Source organism: Pan paniscus, chromosome 6 (genome assembly GCF_029289425.2).
Source record: "Pan paniscus chromosome 6, NHGRI_mPanPan1-v2.0_pri, whole genome shotgun sequence".
Lineage (NCBI taxonomy): Eukaryota > Metazoa > Chordata > Mammalia > Primates > Hominidae > Pan > Pan paniscus.
Window position 1 is genome coordinate 165557653 of NC_073255.2, and position 18246 is coordinate 165575898.

At 39.7% G+C, this 18246-nt stretch overlaps 1 protein-coding gene across 2 annotated transcripts in view; it reads left to right on the top strand.

Annotated features, from left to right (window-relative positions):
• CALU (calumenin) overlaps positions 1 to 17982 on the top strand; it is a 32158-nt gene extending 14176 nt beyond the window's left edge. The window contains exons 4-8 of one of the 2 annotated variants that reach the window (XM_034964952.3): positions 773 to 966; positions 5386 to 5552; positions 6287 to 6347; positions 13979 to 14178; positions 15577 to 17982. In XM_034964952.3, coding sequence (XP_034820843.1) covers positions 773 to 966; positions 5386 to 5552; positions 6287 to 6347; positions 13979 to 14178; positions 15577 to 15681 — 727 coding nt within the window. In that variant the 3' untranslated portion in view covers positions 15682 to 17982. Of the gene's footprint in view, positions 1 to 772; positions 967 to 1039; positions 1234 to 5385; positions 5553 to 6286; positions 6348 to 13978; positions 14179 to 15576 lie in introns of both variants that reach the window. The other variant, XM_034964953.3, reaches the window with a different exon arrangement.
• The last annotated feature ends 264 nt before the right edge of the window (positions 17983 to 18246 follow it).

The following is an 18246-nucleotide window of genomic DNA, read 5'->3' on the forward strand; positions in this document are numbered from 1 at the left end:
AGCTTTGTGGTTTTGCTTTATAATCTACATACTAACCCTTTCAGCTTATTAACATTCTTATAATCAGATATACATTCTTACCACATCATTTCCTCAGAGTTCTCTGTTTTCATGTAAAAATCCAATTCAACACAGTATTTAAAAGCTGCTAGCCATTTTTTAGACAAGCATCTTCCTGGCTTTTTATCTGTTTTTTAAAAATAATCTTGCCTTGAGATGTAAATGATCCCAGAACTTTTCTGATATCTTTATATTTTTATCAAAAGTGTTACTTTTTCTAAAATCAGCTAAATTTTTGAAGTCTGATGTAACTATTTTGAATTTTTAGAAAACCATGATTATTTACCAAGAATTGGAGTTTCTCTTCTGTAAGCAATAAAGAAAAATAAAGTTCAGCCACATCTTCACTAGAGAAAATAAAAATGAAAACAAGGAAAAACAAAGTTTTACATGTTGTTTGATGCAAAGAGTGGAGAACTTGGATAGGAATGGATATTCACTCCTGAATTCTAACCATAGGCTGAAATCTACCTCCAAAGAGATAGGCTGAGTTTGCTTTTGGATCCAAGTGCACCAGCCATGACTGTGTTGACCTTATTCACGTGGCTTATTACAGACCAGTAATGGACCATTTTTTTCAGTTGCTGGCCTGGCAGTTTTGTTTTGGAGACAACTTTTTATTTCTGTGCATTAGCCCTGGGCACACACCTGGCTAAGTCCAGAGTTCTGTGTCTTTTTAACCTTTTGCTGGATTTCTCTGCATTTTCTACAGAAAGATTGTAAGTAAAATAGATGGCGACAAGGACGGGTTTGTCACTGTGGATGAGCTCAAAGACTGGATTAAATTTGCACAAAAGCGCTGGATTTACGAGGATGTAGAGCGACAGTGGAAGGGGCATGACCTCAATGAGGACGGCCTCGTTTCCTGGGAGGAGTATAAAAATGCCACCTACGGCTACGTTTTAGGTAGGTCCCTACTGTCTGGGGGAAAAAGGCTTGTGGAGCTGGCACCTTGAAACGTAACTGTTTTGTCTTGTAGAATGATTGTAGATAAAATAGACGCGGATAAAGATGGGTTTGTGACGGAGGGGGAGCTGAAATCCTGGATTAAGCACGCCCAGAAGAAATACATATATGACAATGTTGAAAACCAATGGCAGGAGTTTGATATGAATCAAGACGGCTTAATCTCCTGGGATGAGTACAGAAACGTGACTTATGGCACTTACCTGGGTAAGGGGCAAGATGTCAGCCTGGCAGGGACCGTGGTCTTGAGTCAAAGAAACAAATGGGTCACACAGTAAAGGAAAGGAAGCTTATCTTAAATAGTTCAGTTCAGTGCTAAGCTGATTCCCTTTATTAATTTTAAATTTGTATATTATGTATTTTTAAATTTGTTTATTGTCATTTTCTGAAGTCTGGAAGTCTGGTATCTTCTACATTTTTAGCATTTTACATATATTTTACCATTTTTTCTTTATGTCATCCCTCATAGAGACAATTTTTGGAGTAGATTTCATTTAAAAGAATACATTGGGCCGGGTGCCGATAGCTCACGCCTGTAAGCACTTTGGGATGCTGAGGCAGGAGGATTGCCTGGGCCCAGGAGTTTGAGACCAATCTGGGCAACATAGGGACACCCTGTCTCTACCAAAAAAAAAAAAAAAATTTAAATTAGCCAAGCATGGTGGCACACACCTGTCCTAGGTACTCAGGAGGCTAAGGTGGGAGGATCACTTAAGCCCAGGAGGTTGAGGCAGCTGCGAGCCATGATTGCACTGCTGCACACCAGCCTTGGGGACAGAGCGAGATCTGTCCAAAAAAAAAAAAAAAAAATGAGGCTATGAGGCTACATACTTCCAACAGTGCAAAGCAAGGGGCTTTGAGATGTTTCTTGACATGGTCCCAGTAAAGTGTTGGACCTAAAATTCAAACCAAATTAGATTTCTTTATAACTGGTGAGAAGTCTTAATAAAATAGTTTTCCTTGATAAAATTTAACTATTTCAGTATGTCTGCTTACTGAAGTTTGGAAATGAAAATTTCCCATTTGTTTTCTCTGGCACATGAGTTTATCAGCCTGCTTTGCAAATGCTTTAAGGCAAATAAATGTTAATTTGATTGCTTTTTGTTGATTTGATAGCTTGTATGCTTGGGCCACCTGTTAGTAATTTTCTTTTACTTGTAACACTTGCCTGCTGCTGAATACTAGGCAGTGAGTCTGAGTTGATGATCCAGGGTGTTTTTATTTGTGAAATTCCTCTGTTGTACATGGTTACAGTTTAAGACAAGAATTGTATTAATATAAATGAATATAAATGGTACTTTCTCCATTTTAATCCTGGAAATTAGGCAACCTTCTGGGTTAAAGCAAGCGTTCTCTGCCACTGACTAACAGTGAGTGTATAATGGATCTGTTTCCCCACAGATAGCCAGCTGTCTGCATTAATTACAGGACTGCATGCATTTCTGGTGAAGAGACTTTTATTTCTGTGTCAGGCTTGTTCTCATTCCTAAGACTAAAGTGGCACTCTCTCTCAATGCTTGACACTTAGCCAAGAACCAAACATATCTTTCACCCAATTAAGAACACATGTATTAAACAGTCAGCACAGATGGAGAGGCATCCTGCTTCTTGCTCTGGCTGAGACCCAACACCTTCCTGATTTATTTGGAATTAATGATAAATATAAAGCAAAGAGTAAGCTATTGGTGATCTAAACAAAATGGTGTGTAAATAAATCTCAGCTCCGACCTAGGCACTCACTTGCTGCCCAGAATGATTCTTCGGTGCTGTGTATGATTATGTGCATAAAAATCTGTTGAGAGCTTTGTTGCCTCACAAGGCAGATGATTCAACGTAATGGGTATTTCTGCTGCCTGAGACTGCATAAGCTGAAGCACTGGCTGGAGAAGCAATGTCTTTATAAGGCATCTTTCCCCAGAGGCATGAGGGTGGACAGCACTGAGGGGGTCATGAGTCGGCTTAGAGAAGTGAGGAGTTTTTGTTACTGTGTGTTCTTGATTCAATTTGGAGTTCAGGTATAAATCATCATAGCTCTTAGTTAAAATCTGTCTCAATGAATCCGCTATCCATGAGAGAAAGGTTAACACTGTCTCTGCCACAAGTAAAATATGAAATACTGAGATCTACCCTGCCTATAGCAAAACTAGATCAAGAGCCTACCTAAAGCTGTATACAGGCCAGCTAGGGCCAAAACTGGTGCTTAGGATAAATACAGCATTCCAAGCAGAGCTATAGGAAAATAGGTTTTGTCATTAAAAATAAAGTTTTGGACAGGCACAGTGGCTTATGCCTATAATCCTAGCATTTTGGGAGGCCGAGGCAGAAAGGTTGCTTGAGTCCGGGAATTCGAGACCAGCCAGGGCAACAAAGCCAGACCCCGTCTTTACAAAAAAAATATTAAAAATTAGCCAGGAGTGGTAGTACTTGTCAGTAGTCCTGGCTACTTGGGAGGCCGAAGCAGGAGGATTGCTTGAGCCCCAGAGTCCAAGACTGCATTGAGCTATGATTGCATTGCACTCCAGCCTGGGCCACACAGAACAAGGACCTGACTATAAATTAAAAAAAAAAAAAAAATTGTATCTTCCTGTTTCCCTCCTTATATATATATATATGTGCATGTTGCTATTAGGCTATTTGAGTCCAGTCACCATGTTTTACCTTTTACCCCAAGGAGGGGAGGAGAGCACTTATGTAAGAATCTAGTCTTAAAGTATAAGTTGTCTTTGTTATGTTTCTTATTTATGTTACATAGTCCTGAAACCTTGTTTAGAAGAGACACTTTAGTATCTGAGAAAGGCTTGTTTGCCTTAACATTCTCCATCTCAACCTGTTATGGCTTTGAGTGTGTGTGTGTGTGTGTGTGTGTGTGTGTGTGTGTGTGTACACAGGATCCTAAAGCCTTATGACTCATTAAGCTGTCTGACTGAATTTTTGACACTCAATAAAAAATGAAGCTTCAAAATGCTCAACTCTCAAAATAGTACAGTAGTTTTGTTTTTGTTTCTTTAAACTGTGCTTAAAGTATGGAAAGACTGAACAATCTCAAAGGTCAGCAGTAATGATGTTATTCTTAAAGGGGCCCTGTGGGTCTTTTTTATAAAACCAGTGTCATATCCTTTTTATGTAATCAATATGTTGCAGAAACAATAATTTCTTACCATTAATGTGGTGTCTTTTACTTTTTAAAATATCTTCATGTCTGTTATCTTAATTTGGTTTATACAGGAACGCAGATTGAAAAAAATTTTTATTTTCTGCAGTTAACGCCACATTTTTTCAGCTTAAAAAACTAAATTTCACTTTTCTATATTCTTATATAGAGACTAGATAACTGCTGCTTGTGTAGCTCGATGTCATAACAGATGGGTAGTTCCAAATTCAATTTGGTTGTAATCTAAGGGTTTTTTTTTTGTATACCTTTGTCAAGTTATTATTGACGTAAAGTGAACTGTATGTATTTAAGTGCATAATTGATGAGTTTTGACGTATGTATTTACCAGTGAAACCACCACTGCAATCACGATAATGAGCATATCCATTACCCCCCCAACATTTCCTCATGTCCCTTGGTAATCCTTCTCATTCTCCCCATTCCCCCGTCCCTAGGCAATCACTCATCTGTTTTCTGTGACTCTAAGTTAGTTTGCATTTTCTAGAATTTTACGTAAATGGGGATGAACAATACCTGTCACTCTTGGTAGATTTCTGCGTTGACTGAAAAAAAACAGAATGTGACCTTCAAAGTGGTGGCATTCTATTGCTTGAATCCAAGTGTCCATTATATGAGGTAGAAGCCCTTTGATTTCTATCTTCTTAATGCGATCCTAATGTTTAATAAAAGTAGCAATAACTGACATTTGTTGAAAGCCAACTATGTGCCAGGCATTGTTCTAAGCACTTAGATATATTTTCTCATTTAAACCTTACAACAATCCTATGAAGCCGGCACCATTGCTAGCTCCATTTTACAGATAAAAGAGACCAAGACACAGGCCAAACAGCTAGAAAATGGTAGAGTTCAAACTCAGGCAGTATGGGACTTGAGAGCCACCACTGCCTTCCAGATGTAACTAGAAAATTCAAGCCTTCTAGTAGCCTTAATAGCAATAGTGAAGCATAACAGTGAGTTACATAGTTCAGGAGCCAGAGTTCCATGTGAACTTGGAGCTGACTCTGAGATCTGATGCCTGGAGCTGTAGCCCAAAACTAAATGTCTTTGTACTGCTGCAGTTTTACCTGTGTCATCAATTATTTCTTCCTTGCATGGTTTTATCTTTATTGGAAATTGATTTCCCACCCCACACATTTTCATGTTTTCTGAAAGCCTTTTAAGATTTGACCTAAATTTTTGTTTTCTAGATGATCCAGATCCTGATGATGGATTTAACTATAAACAGATGATGGTTAGAGATGAGCGGAGGTTTAAAATGGCAGACAAGGATGGAGACCTCATTGCCACCAAGGAGGAGTTCACAGCTTTCCTGCACCCTGAGGAGTATGACTACATGAAAGATATAGTAGTACAGGTGGGTGAGATGAAGGATTCTGAACAGGGACTCAGTTTCTCTTTTTGTGGCTTATTCTGTCTTTCCCCTTTAGCCTTATATAGCATATCTTATATATATATATGCTATATAGCATATCACTGTATATGCTATATAAGTACTGGCCAGATTCAGAATCCAAGGTCTGTCACTGTTTTTCTGTGACCTTGATCAAGGTGCCTTGGGCATTCTGTTTAGTATGATAATACCTTCTGTCATATAATGTATTTTGCCATTTCATTGGTAGCTTCATATTGTAAGAATGGGGGGAAATCCCATTATTTAAAATATCCCATGACCAATAGTCAGACATTGAGTAATAACAGTGATACTAAAGAACTCTCACAGAAGGCAGTTACTGACAACATAGACTATCTATAGCTAAACACATAATCACTGGTCACATCTCCTGTTAGTGTGACTTTAGCATGACTAAGGCTACCAGGTAGATCATCATGGGCTTGATGGGATAGTTTGTCATTAAGCAGTGTCAGTGTTCTGTCAGGAAGACTCAGTTATTTTAGATTGAAGCATAGGAAATTGCTCATGTTTTACCATTTCTTGGCTAGAAATGGTTTTAACCATACATACATACATACATACATGTACACGTGTGTTTAATGAATAATAAATGTTTACCTAAACTAGATACTTTACTTTCTTCTGGCAAATTCAGAGACCAACTTAATAGTCTCTTCTTATTCTTTCCTGTTTAGGAAACAATGGAAGATATAGATAAGAATGCTGATGGTTTCATTGATCTAGAAGAGTATATTGGTAAGTCTCTGCTTTTAGTGTTTTTCTTAGAAAAGCTGAGAAGCTTTGAAAGATGTATTTGCTGGCTGGGCACAGTGGCTCATGCCTGTAATCCCAACACTTTGGGAGGCCGAGGTGGGCAGATCACCTGAGGTCAGGAGTTCAAGTCCAGCCTGGCCAACATGGGGAAACCCCGTCTCTACTAAAAATACAAAAAAATTAGTTGGGTGTGGTGGCGGGCGCCTGTAATCCCAGCTACTCAGGAGGCTGAGGCAGAAGAATCGCTTGAACCCAGGAGGTGGAGGTTGCAGTGAGCCGAGAACACGCCATTGCACTCCAGCCTGGGCAACAAGAGTGAAACTGTCTCAAAAAAAGAAAGAAAGAAAGATGTATTTGCCCATAGAAACAATTTACTCCAAGGGTCAATTCTCACTAGCTCATTAGCTGTCACCAGATCATTAACCAGACCAGTGTGATAGTGGGTTGTGATAAAGTATCCGTAGCCACACTGCCCAATCAAAATATAAATGTGAGCCCCATATGTAATTTTAACTTTTCTAATAGCCACATTAAAAAGTAAAAAGAAACAGATGAAATTTCAGTAGTTATTTAACCTAATATTCTAAAACTCTATAATTTCCACTTAATGTAAATTATTGAGGGTTTTTTTTTAATACTTAAAGCACATCCCAGCCACATTTCAAGTGCTTAATAAGCACCTGTGGCTACCATCCTCAACAGCACAGATATAGTGTATCCTGCATGCTCTATGGAACTGATGGTAAAGAGTTGCAGGGGGCTGGGCACGGTGGCTCACGCCTGTAATCCCAGCACTTTGGGAGGCCGAGGCGGGCGGATCACAAGGTCAGGAGATCGAGACCATCCTGGCTAACACAGTGAAACCCTGTCTCTACTAAAAATACAAAAAATTAGCCGGGTGTAGTGGCGGGCACCTGTAGTCCCAGCTACTGGGGAGGCTGAGGCAGGAGAATGGCATGAACCCAGGAGGCGGAGCTTGCAGTGAGCTGAGATCATGCCACTGCACTCCAGCCGGGGCTACAGAGCGAGACTCCGTCTCAAACAAACAAACAAACAAAAGAGGTGCAGGGAGCCCAGACTGACATAGGGAAACCCAGGGAAAGGAGATAGGGAATAGATTAAGAGATGGATAAATAAATGACAGGGAGTTGCTGATCCCTCTTGTACCCATTCCTTTTTACTGTGTTCTGTTCATATTTTCTCTCTGATTCGCTGACTACTTTCCTTTTGTTTTTTAAGTTTCTCCCTTTTGACATTTCCCTTTTTAGTTGTCTAAATTTTTTTTTAAAAATTGTTTTGGATGTCACACCTTCAAGGCTAATTTCTCCCAAGTAAAGCTCTGTTTTATTATCATCAGACTAATTTTAAGATATTCTCATTGCTTTAAAAAAAAAAAAGCTGTCTTTCTTACCAAGTAGTTGAGCAAATTGTTTCCCAATTACTGTGACAGAAATTAAAATGAGTAAAGGAGCTGGGTGTGGTGGCATACCCGGTTACTTGGGAGGCTGAGGCAGGAGGATCACTTGAGTCCAAGAGTCTGGACTGTAGTCACAAGTTCATCATCAATATGGTGACCTCCTGGGAGCAGAGGATCACCAGGTTGCCTAAGGAGGAGTGAACCGGCCCAGGACAGAATCAGAGCAGGTCAAAACTGTGCTGATTAGTGGTGAGGTTGTGCCTGTGGATAGCAATTGTACTCCAACCTGAGCAACAAAGCGAGACTCCATCTCTTTAGAAAAGTGAGTAAAGATGGAAAGTATAAGACTGTTACTACAAATGTCATTGTTACAAATACTTTGTTTAGAAAGATATTAGATATTTTAATATTTCACATACTTATTGTCATTTGTAATAACTTATTCTAGCACACCATTGGTTTTGTGTTTCAGATAAGCCCGTTTGTTTTTAGACCTCTGATAGTTACCTGAAATGTTTATTTGAAGCCTGAAAGGAAGACTTAATCCTTACCTCTATCACCTGTCATTAAACTGTATGGAGCAAGTCACTGCTTTACTTAGATGTTGTCTTATCATACCTGTTATTTACATGCTAGAGTTATTCCAATTGAATTACTCCTTGACTGTTTACCTCCCTTTTCTTAGGTTCAGTGACATACTTTGAACTTTTTAAAGAAGGATGAGCAATGGAAGATAGGATGGATGTTTTCCTAAACTGATTTTTTTTTTTTTTTTTTTTGGAGAAGTTTATCAGGACAGTGGATAAGTGCCTAGGTGCATTTACTGAGCCCACGTTGATGTTACTAGGGTTTTCTACTTTTAAACGATTTATCTTTTTATTCTTGGCTTTTGCCATTTTATTGCCATTGCTAAAACTGAGGAACTCATTTGAACCTCCCAAGGAGAGGAATTTTTATAACTGTTAACTACATCACTTATCGAGCATTGAGGCCAAATAAGGAGATATTTCTGTCTCCCTGTGTATCATATAGATTCAAGGGCAGAGGAGTTATATTTTGAAGCTACCAAAACTATCTTGTGCATGTGTGCTTTTTTTTTTTTTACAAGTCAGTAACTAATGCAAACACTTTTACATCTGGGATGCTGGGCTTTGTAAATCTAAAATTCTCCCAAACAGTATCTTTCAGCTTCTAGTGCCCTGTTGAAGGAGATCATGAAGAAACAAAGTTCTTCGCCTCATAAATTTAGCATTAAAAAGAAGCCCCCATCAGTGCCTGTGGAAACATAGGGAAAGAAAAAAAAAACACCCAAAGTTGTGCTGATAATTATTTTTATTTTTAAAATTTATTATAGAGCATTGCAGACATACACTATTTATTTATTTATTTATTTATTTATTTATTTATGTTTTTTTTGAGACAGTCTTGCTCTGTCACCCAGGCTGGAGTGCAGTGGCGTGATCTCCACTCACTACAACCTCTGCCTCCCAGGTTCAGGCGATTCTTGTGCCTCAGCCTCCTGAGTAGTTGGGATTACAGGCATGCACCACCACACCTGGCTAATTTTTGTATTTTTAATAGAGGCGGGGTTTTGCCACGTTGGCCAGGGTGATCTTGAACTCCTGGCCTCAAGTGATCTGACCGCCTTAGCCTCCCAAAGTGCTGGGATTACAAGTGTGAGCCACTGCACCTGCCCCCAAATTAGAATAGTATAATGAATCCCCATGTACCTATGCCTAACCTCAACAACAGTCAACTTACAGCCAGTTTTTTCTCAGCCACATCCACTTCCTTGCTTCCTTCTTACTTTGAAGTAAATCCCAATCATTATGTCATTTCATCTGTAAACATTTAGGTATATATGTCTAAAATATATATGTGTTTCTAAAAACATTTTTTTAAAGATATTGTCAACCCAAGAAAATTAATAATCCCTTCAAATCATCAAATAGACTGAGTCTTTTAAAAATAGAAATTCGGCCGAGCATGGTGGCTCATGCCTGTAATCCCAACACTTTGGGAGGCTGAGGTGGGCGGATCACAAGGTCAGGAGTTAGACACCAGCCTGACCAACCTGGTGAAACCCCGTCTCTACTAAAAATATAAAAATTAGCCAGGTGTGGTGGCATGTGCCTGTGTAATCCCAGCTACTCAGGAGGCTGAGGCAGGAGAATCGCTTGAACCCAGGAGGCGGAGGTTGCAGTGAGCCGAGATCGCGCCACTGCACTCCAGCCTGGGCGACAGAGCAAGACTCTGTCTCAAAAAAATAAAGTAAAATAAATAAAAATAGAAATTCAAATAGTTTATCATGGTCACCTAGCTTTAAAATGCACTTACGTTGTAGTGTATTGTGTATTCTAGCTTCCTTTAAAACCATATCTTTTAAGCATGTGTCTATTTCCTAATTCAGAACTTTCCAATCTGTATCCTGTGAGTAAGTCTTCTTGGCTTTCAGGACAGCTAGGGCAGGGACCTGATCCAGTGGACCGTACAAACTACATTTTCTGAATGTGCTGTAGCATGGGAAAAAATTGGCAAGTCCTGCTGTGAGGAATTTCTCTTGTGAGTTTAAGACAGAGGAGTACTTCCACCCTTAACCCTCAAGGTCAGGAAAATGGCAGCACTGACTAAATAATTACCTTTGCTTAGAACTTGCAGGAACTATTTAGATTTCTCTTTAGGTGTTTTCCCATACCTTACATGCAATGCAGGTACACTTAACTTAGATGTCGTATAACTCAAGCATTTTCAGACTTGTTCACTTACATAACTCCTGAAAGAATTTGACCAACAGCATTCCCTTATGTGTTTTAAAGTTGGCATCTGAAATATTTAATTAAGAAATTTAAACAGTTGTAAAGAATAGTCTCTGTTGGGCCGGATGCCGTAGCTCATTCCTGTAATCCCAGAACTTTGGGAGGCTGAGGCAGGTGAATCACTTGAGCCCAGGAGTTTGAGAACAACCTGGACAACATGGCGCAACCCTGTCTCTACAAAAAATACAAAAAAAGAAAAAATTAGCCAGGCATGGTGGCGTGTGCCTATAGTCCCAGCAACTCAGGAGGATCACTTGAGCCTGAGGGTTTGAGGTTGCAGTGCACCGTTATTGTACCACTGCACTCCAGCCTGGGCAACAGAGCAAGACCCTGTCTCAGAAGAAAAAAGAATAATCTCTGTTGGTGATAAGCATTGACATTTTGAAAGTAATTCTGAAAGAAATCTATAAAATTTAAATACAAGATACCATAGCAACTTCTTACCTGCCGTCTTTCGTATGAATAATTTGGGCACGACAACTTTAAAAAGATAATCAAGAAATTTAAATTCATTCTGGGTATTAGATGATACCAAGGAATTGATTTTGTAAAATATGAAAGTGGCATTGTGGGTATATAAGAAAATATCCGTAATTTTTTACATTTCATAATAGTTGAAATGTTTCTTTGGTACTTTTTTTTTTTTTTTTTAGTTATGGCGTTTGGTTAGCAACAATGTGACCATCACTTAATTGCCCTTTTTTTTGTTTAAATTTATAGGGATTTGGGGATATTTATACTACTTATCAGTCACCACATGATATTGTCTTAAAAAAATAAATGAATAAACTGTTAACCAACTTGGACATTTTACACGCATCCTGTTTCTTCTTCTTCTTCTTCTTTTTTAAAAAGACAAGAGTCTCATTCTGTTGCCCATGTTGGTGTGCAGTGGCACAATCACAGCAGCCTCGATCTCCAAGGTGGGGAGATCAAGTGATCCTCTCACCTCAGCTGGGACCACAGAAGAGCACCACCACACCCAGCTGATTTTTTTTATTATTATTCTTATAGACATGGGTCTCCCTACGTTGCCCAGGCTGGTCTGGAAATCCTGGGCTCAAGAGCTCTACCTGCCTTGGCTTCCCAAGGTGCTGGGATTACAGACATCAGCCACCCGACCTCCTGTTTCTTTTCTTTCTTTTTCTTTTTGAGACAGGGTCTCACTCTGTCACCTAGGCTGGAGTGCAGTGGCATGATCATGGTTCATTGCAGCCTCGATCTCCTAGGCTCAAGCCATCCTCCTGCCTCAGCCTCCCGAGTAGCTGGGACTGTAGGTGCATGCTGCCATGCCTGGCTAATTTTTGTATTTCTTGTAGGGATTTTGCCATGTTGTCCAGGCTGATCTCAAACTCACAAGTCAGCCTTCTATTTGTTAGATTCATTTGCAGTTTACTTCCTCAACAGAATTATATTCTGACATATTTGATCTTGAAGCCTTAGTCACTTTGACATTCTTATTTGCAAGAACATTGTGTATGTAAATTGAAATATGGAAAATGGTGTTCTGTGATATGGCTCTTAAGTGTTTTTAGAGTCTTCTGTGTTAAGTTACTATTACAATTATTAATACACAATTGAACAAAATAACATTTATTACAGACGTTTTATGTTTATATATTTTTAAATGCATTTCTTTGACACATTTTTTTTCAAATAGTTTCATATCCATGGATGACAATTACTTATCCCTAGAGTGAAATGGGATTCAGCACCAATTCCTAATTTTTATTTTTTAGAGGAAGTACTAACAGACCTTGTTTACATTAGTAAATAAGTTGATGGAAATGGAAGATTTGTCATAGCAATATTGCTTAGTTCTTGGAACTCCTTTTGAGTTACATGCCAGAAATCATGTAATCTATCATCAAAAATTATGGGTTTTGTTTGTTTCAAGGTGGAGTCTCTCTCTGTCACCCAGGCTGTAGTACAGAGGCACGGTCTCGGCTCACTGCAACCTCTGCCTCTGGGGTTCAAGCGATTCTCCTGCCTCAGCCTCCCCAGTAGCTGGAGATTACAGGTGTGGGCCAGCACGCCCGGCTAATTTTATTTTTTATTTTTAGTAGAGACGGGGTTTCACCATGTTGGCCATGCTGGTCTCAAACTCCTGACCTCAAGTGATCCACCTGCCTCAGCCTCCCAAAGTGCTGGGATTACAGGCATGAGCCACTGCACCCAGCCCAAAAATTATGTTTAATGATCCCTTAGCTAAAACTCAATTAGGCCATTTTTCAAGGTTTGTTTTTTTTTTAAAGCAAAGAATTTAAAACCTTTTGACATGCAAACGAATTTATTCATTTTTTTCAGACATTTGCATTCTCAAGACTGACACTAGTATTTCTTTTTCTTTTTTTTTTTTTTTTTTTTTTTTGAGACGGAGTCTTGCTCTGTCGCCCAGGCTAGAGTGCAGTGATATGATCTCGGCTCACTGCAACCTCTGCCTCCTGGGTTCAAGTGATTCTTTTGCCTCAGCCTCTCGAGTAGCTGGGATTACAGGCACGCACCACCATGCTCAGCTAATTTTTGTATTTTTAGTAGAGATGGGGTTTTGCCGTTTTGGCCAGGCTGGTCTCAAATTCCTGACCTCAGGTGATCTGGTCTCAAACTCTGACCTCAGGTGATCTGCCTGCCTAGGCCTCCCAAAGTGTTGGAATTACAGGTGTGAGCCACCACGCCCGTCCAGGCACTAGTATTTCTAATTGTTTCTTTTTCATTATCTTGGAGCTTTTTACACTCTAGTTTCAAAATGGTTGAAAATATGCCTTTCTTTTATAAAGTGGGACAAGGGCAGTTGTGAAAGGGGGGAGATGGGAAAAAAGCCTTGATGGCCAGAGGTACATTCTTATGAAGATCAATTTTTGGAAAAATCTATATGTGGAACTGAGTATCTGGAATTTGATTCTCTCTTGACTGACCTTTCGCAGTGTACTCCTTGACAGTGTTCCTGTTTCCCCAGGGGCGTGCTTGTCCCAACTGAAGGCCACTGGTATAATGGACTCTTTGTAGTAATTGGCTACACCTTTCTAAAACAAGTGGTCCAGTTTAATTAGCTACCTTAGGGTGAAATGAAATGTAGGGAACGAGTCTAAATCTTTCTTGATGGTAGCTCTCTCCTCTTATTTCTGCATTTATTAAGGTATAAGAACTCTTTGCTCTCATGTGACTTAAAATCAGCAGCTGGAAATATTCTTGTTGCAAGATAAGTGATTAAGCCTCAGGAAAATACCTTGCTTTCTAAGGTCTGTCTGGCCTAAAATACCCTTGTAGCTGCTGTTGGGTTCCAAACAAATGGATGAGGAAAAAGGGTTAGGCCAGATTAGCATGAGGCAGTTTTTGGGAAAAGACAAACCCTTCTTTTGTATGTATGTCTGTGTACCCAGGTGACATGTACAGCCATGATGGGAATACTGATGAGCCAGAATGGGTAAAGACAGAGCGAGAGCAGTTTGTTGAGTTTCGGGATAAGAACCGTGATGGGAAGATGGACAAGGAAGAGACCAAAGACTGGATCCTTCCCTCAGACTATGATCATGCAGAGGCAGAAGCCAGGCACCTGGTCTATGAATCAGACCAAAACAAGGTAAGTCTGGCGAGGCCCACACGATCTATCCTTGATTGAAGTATGCTTCTAGGGGATCACCTGAACAGTTTGTGTTAAGGTGCATAGAGCATTTAAGGTCTTAATTAGTCTAAGTCAGCCAAGTATCTGAATCTGGCGATTAAAACCTTTCAGGGCAGCACTAGCTATCTGATCTCATTTTAGAAATCCTTTTGCCCAGTGCTGATAGCATTGTAGGAAATTTGGCTTCAGAAAAGAGCCTTTGTGTGTAGCCTGTGCCCAGCATGCATCATCAGGTATTTTTAGATCCCCAGGAATTTTTTTTTTTCTTTGTTACTTCATTTGTTCCTTTACCTATTACAGGCCCGTTCTGTCTACTCAAAGCTGGTTGTTTCCTTCTTAAATCAAATACGCTTTTTTAAATTGGGTCCTTTGTGTGGGCTATAAATCAGCTTTTCTCTGGAGCCTGTTCAAATTGTCCTTGATCAATTAATTATCTGAGGTATTTTGTTAAAAGTATTGTTGTCCCTAAGCCCAGTCACCTGCTTCAGAGATTACTCCTGCCCTGCTTGGAGTAAGCTGAAAATCAGTCTAAAGATGGAGATTTTCAGTGCTCTGAGTATACTTTTGTCTAGGCTAATCTTCAATTTCAAATTCAGTTTTTTATTTTAGAGCCTTTTTAAGTGTTGATCTGCTTTAAGTTCTTGCTCAAAGTCACTTTAGTAGCCAGGTGTTGTGTCCTGAGATGTATGAGAAAAGGAAATGCATGTAGTCATCCCTATCTAGGAGATGTTCCATATTTTCCTCTAAAAGGAGAGTTTTCTCCTCATGAAACAAACCTTTATCTCTAGCATTGAGTTGTTGTGTTATATTCTTTCCACCCTTCCACTTTTAACTTTCTTGATAAAAGAAATGTTTAATTGGCCTGGAACGATGGCTCACGCCTGTAATCCCAGCACTTTGGGAGGCTGAGGCAGGCGGATCACCTGAGATTGGGTGTTCGAGACCAGCCTGACAAACATGGAGAAACCCCGTCTCTACTAAAAATACAAAATTACCTGGGTGTGGTGGCGCATGCCTGTAATCCCAGCTACTCGGGAGGCTGAGGCAGAAAAATCCTTTAACACAGGAGGCGGAGGTTGCGGTGAGCTGAGATCGCGCCATTGCACTCCAGCCTGGGCAACAAGAGCGAAACTCCGTCTCAAAAAAAAAAAAAAAAAAAAAACAAGGAATGTGTAATTGCTGCTTTATTCCCTCTTCGTATGTATGTAGGGGGAATGAGGGCTGAGTAGTTCACACTTAATTTAGTAGAAATGAGAATCTTAACTTCTGATTAACCCCAATTCTTCTGTAACAGTGTTTCTGAATTTTTAATGGGAAATATGTTCTTCTTCAATTCATTGCTATCTCTACTTTCAGGATGGCAAGCTTACCAAGGAGGAGATCGTTGACAAGTATGACTTATTTGTTGGCAGCCAGGCCACAGATTTTGGGGAGGCCTTAGTACGGCATGATGAGTTCTGAGCTGCGGAGGAACCCTCATTTCCTCAAAAGTAATTTATTTTTACAGCTTCTGGTTTCACATGAAATTGTTTGCGCTACTGAGACTGTTATTACAAACTTTTTAAGACATGAAAAGGCGTAATGAAAACCATCCCGTCCCCATTCCTCCTCCTCTCTGAGGGACTGGAGGGAAGCCGTGCTTCTGAGGAACAACTCTAATTAGTACACTTGTGTTTGTAGATTTACACTTTGTATTATGTATTAACATGGCGTGTTTATTTTTGTATTTTTCTCTGGTTGGGAGTATGATATGAAGGATCAAGATCCTCAACTCACACATGTAGACATTAGCTCTTTACTCTTTCTCAACCCCTTATATGATTTTAATAATTCTCACTTAACTAATTTTGTAAGCCTGAGATCAATAAGAAATGTTCAGGAGAGAGGAAAGAAAAAAAATATATGCTCCACAATTTATATTTAGAGAGAGAACACTTAGTCTTGCCTGTCAAAAAGTCCAACATTTCATAGGTAGTAGGGGCCACATATTACATTCAGTTGCTATAGGTCCAGCAACTGAACCTGCCATTACCTGGGCAAGGAAAGATCCCTTTGCTCTAGGAAAGCTTGGCCCAAATTGATTTTCTTCTTTTTCCCCCTGTAGGACTGACTGTTGGCTAATTTTGTCAAGCACAGCTGTGGTGGGAAGAGTTAGGGCCAGTGTCTTGAAAATCAATCAAGTAGTGAATGTGATCTCTTTGCAGAGCTGTAGATAGAAACAGCTGGAAAACTAAAGGAAAAATACAAGTGTTTTCGGGGCATACATTTTTTTTCTGGGTGTGCATCTGTTGAAATGCTCAAGACTTAATTATTTGCCTGTTGAAATCACTGTAAATGCCCCCATCCGGTTCCTCTTCTTCCCGGGTGTGCCAAGGAATTAATCTCGGTTTCACTACAATTAAAATTCACTCCTTTCCAATCATGTCATTGAAAGTGCCTTTAACGAAAGAAATGGTCACTGAATGGGAATTCTCTTAAGAAACCCTGAGATTAAAAAAAGACTATTTGGATAACTTATAGGAAAGCCTAGAACCTCCCAGTAGAGTGGGGATTTTTTTCTTCTTCCCTTTCTCTTTTGGACAATAGTTAAATTAGCAGTATTAGTTATGAGTTTGGTTGCAGTGTTCTTATCTTGTGGGCTGATTTCCAAAAACCACGTGCTGCTGAATTTACCAGGGATCCTCATACCTCACAATGCAAACCACTTACTACCAGGCCTTTTTCTATGTCCGCTGGAGAGCTTGAGCTCACACTCAAAGATCAGAGGACCTACAGAGAGGGCTCTTTGGTTTGAGGACCATGGCTTACCTTTCCTGCCTTTGACCCATCACACCCCATTTCCTCCTCTTTCCCTCTCCCCGCTGCCAAAAAAAAAAAAAGGAAACGTTTATCGTGAATCAACAGGGTTTCAGTCCTTATCAAAGAGAGATGTGGAAAGAGCTAAAGAAACCACCCTTTGTTCCCAACTCCACTTTACCCATATTTTATGCAACACAAACACTGTCCTTTTGGGTCCCTTTCTTACAGATGGACCTCTTGAGAAGAATTATCGTATTCCACGTTTTTAGCCCTCAGGTTACCAAGATAAATATATGTATATATAACCTTTATTATTGCTATATCTTTGTGGATAATACATTCAGGTGGTGCTGGGTGATTTATTATAATCTGAACCTAGGTATATCCTTTGGTCTTCCACAGTCATGTTGAGGTGGGCTCCCTGGTATGGTAAAAAGCCAGGTATAATGTAACTTCACCCCAGCCTTTGTACTAAGCTCTTGATAGTGGATATACTCTTTTAAGTTTAGCCCCAATATAGGGTAATGGAAATTTCCTGCCCTCTGGGTTCCCCATTTTTACTATTAAGAAGACCAGTGATAATTTAATAATGCCACCAACTCTGGCTTAGTTAAGTGAGAGTGTGAACTGTGTGGCAAGAGAGCCTCACACCTCACTAGGTGCAGAGAGCCCAGGCCTTATGTTAAAATCATGCACTTGAAAAGCAAACCTTAATCTGCAAAGACAGCAGCAAGCATTATACGGTCATCTTGAATGATCCCTTTGGAATTTTTTGTTTGTTTGTTTGTTCAAATCAAGCCTGAGGCTGGTGAACAGTAGCTACACACCCATATTGTGTGTTCTGTGAATGCTAGCTCTCTTGAATTTGGATATTGGTTATTTTTTATAGAGTGTAAACCAAGTTTTATATTCTGCAATGCGAACAGGTACCTATCTGTTTCTAAATAAAACTGTTTACATTCATTATGGGGTATGTATGACCTTCATTTTCTAAGAAATAGAACTCTAGCTTAGAATTATGGATGCTCTAAAATGTCAGAATGGGAACTCTCCTTGAAGTTCTCCCAAACTCAGAGACAGCACTGCCTTCTTCTAAATGATTATTCTTTTCTCCCTGTTTTCTGGTATTTTCTAGCATCCTTCTCACCACAGCCATAACCCTTCTTTACTTCCATTAGGCCGTATAACTGGAGAGACCTGCTGCTCGTTATATAATTATCTGATACC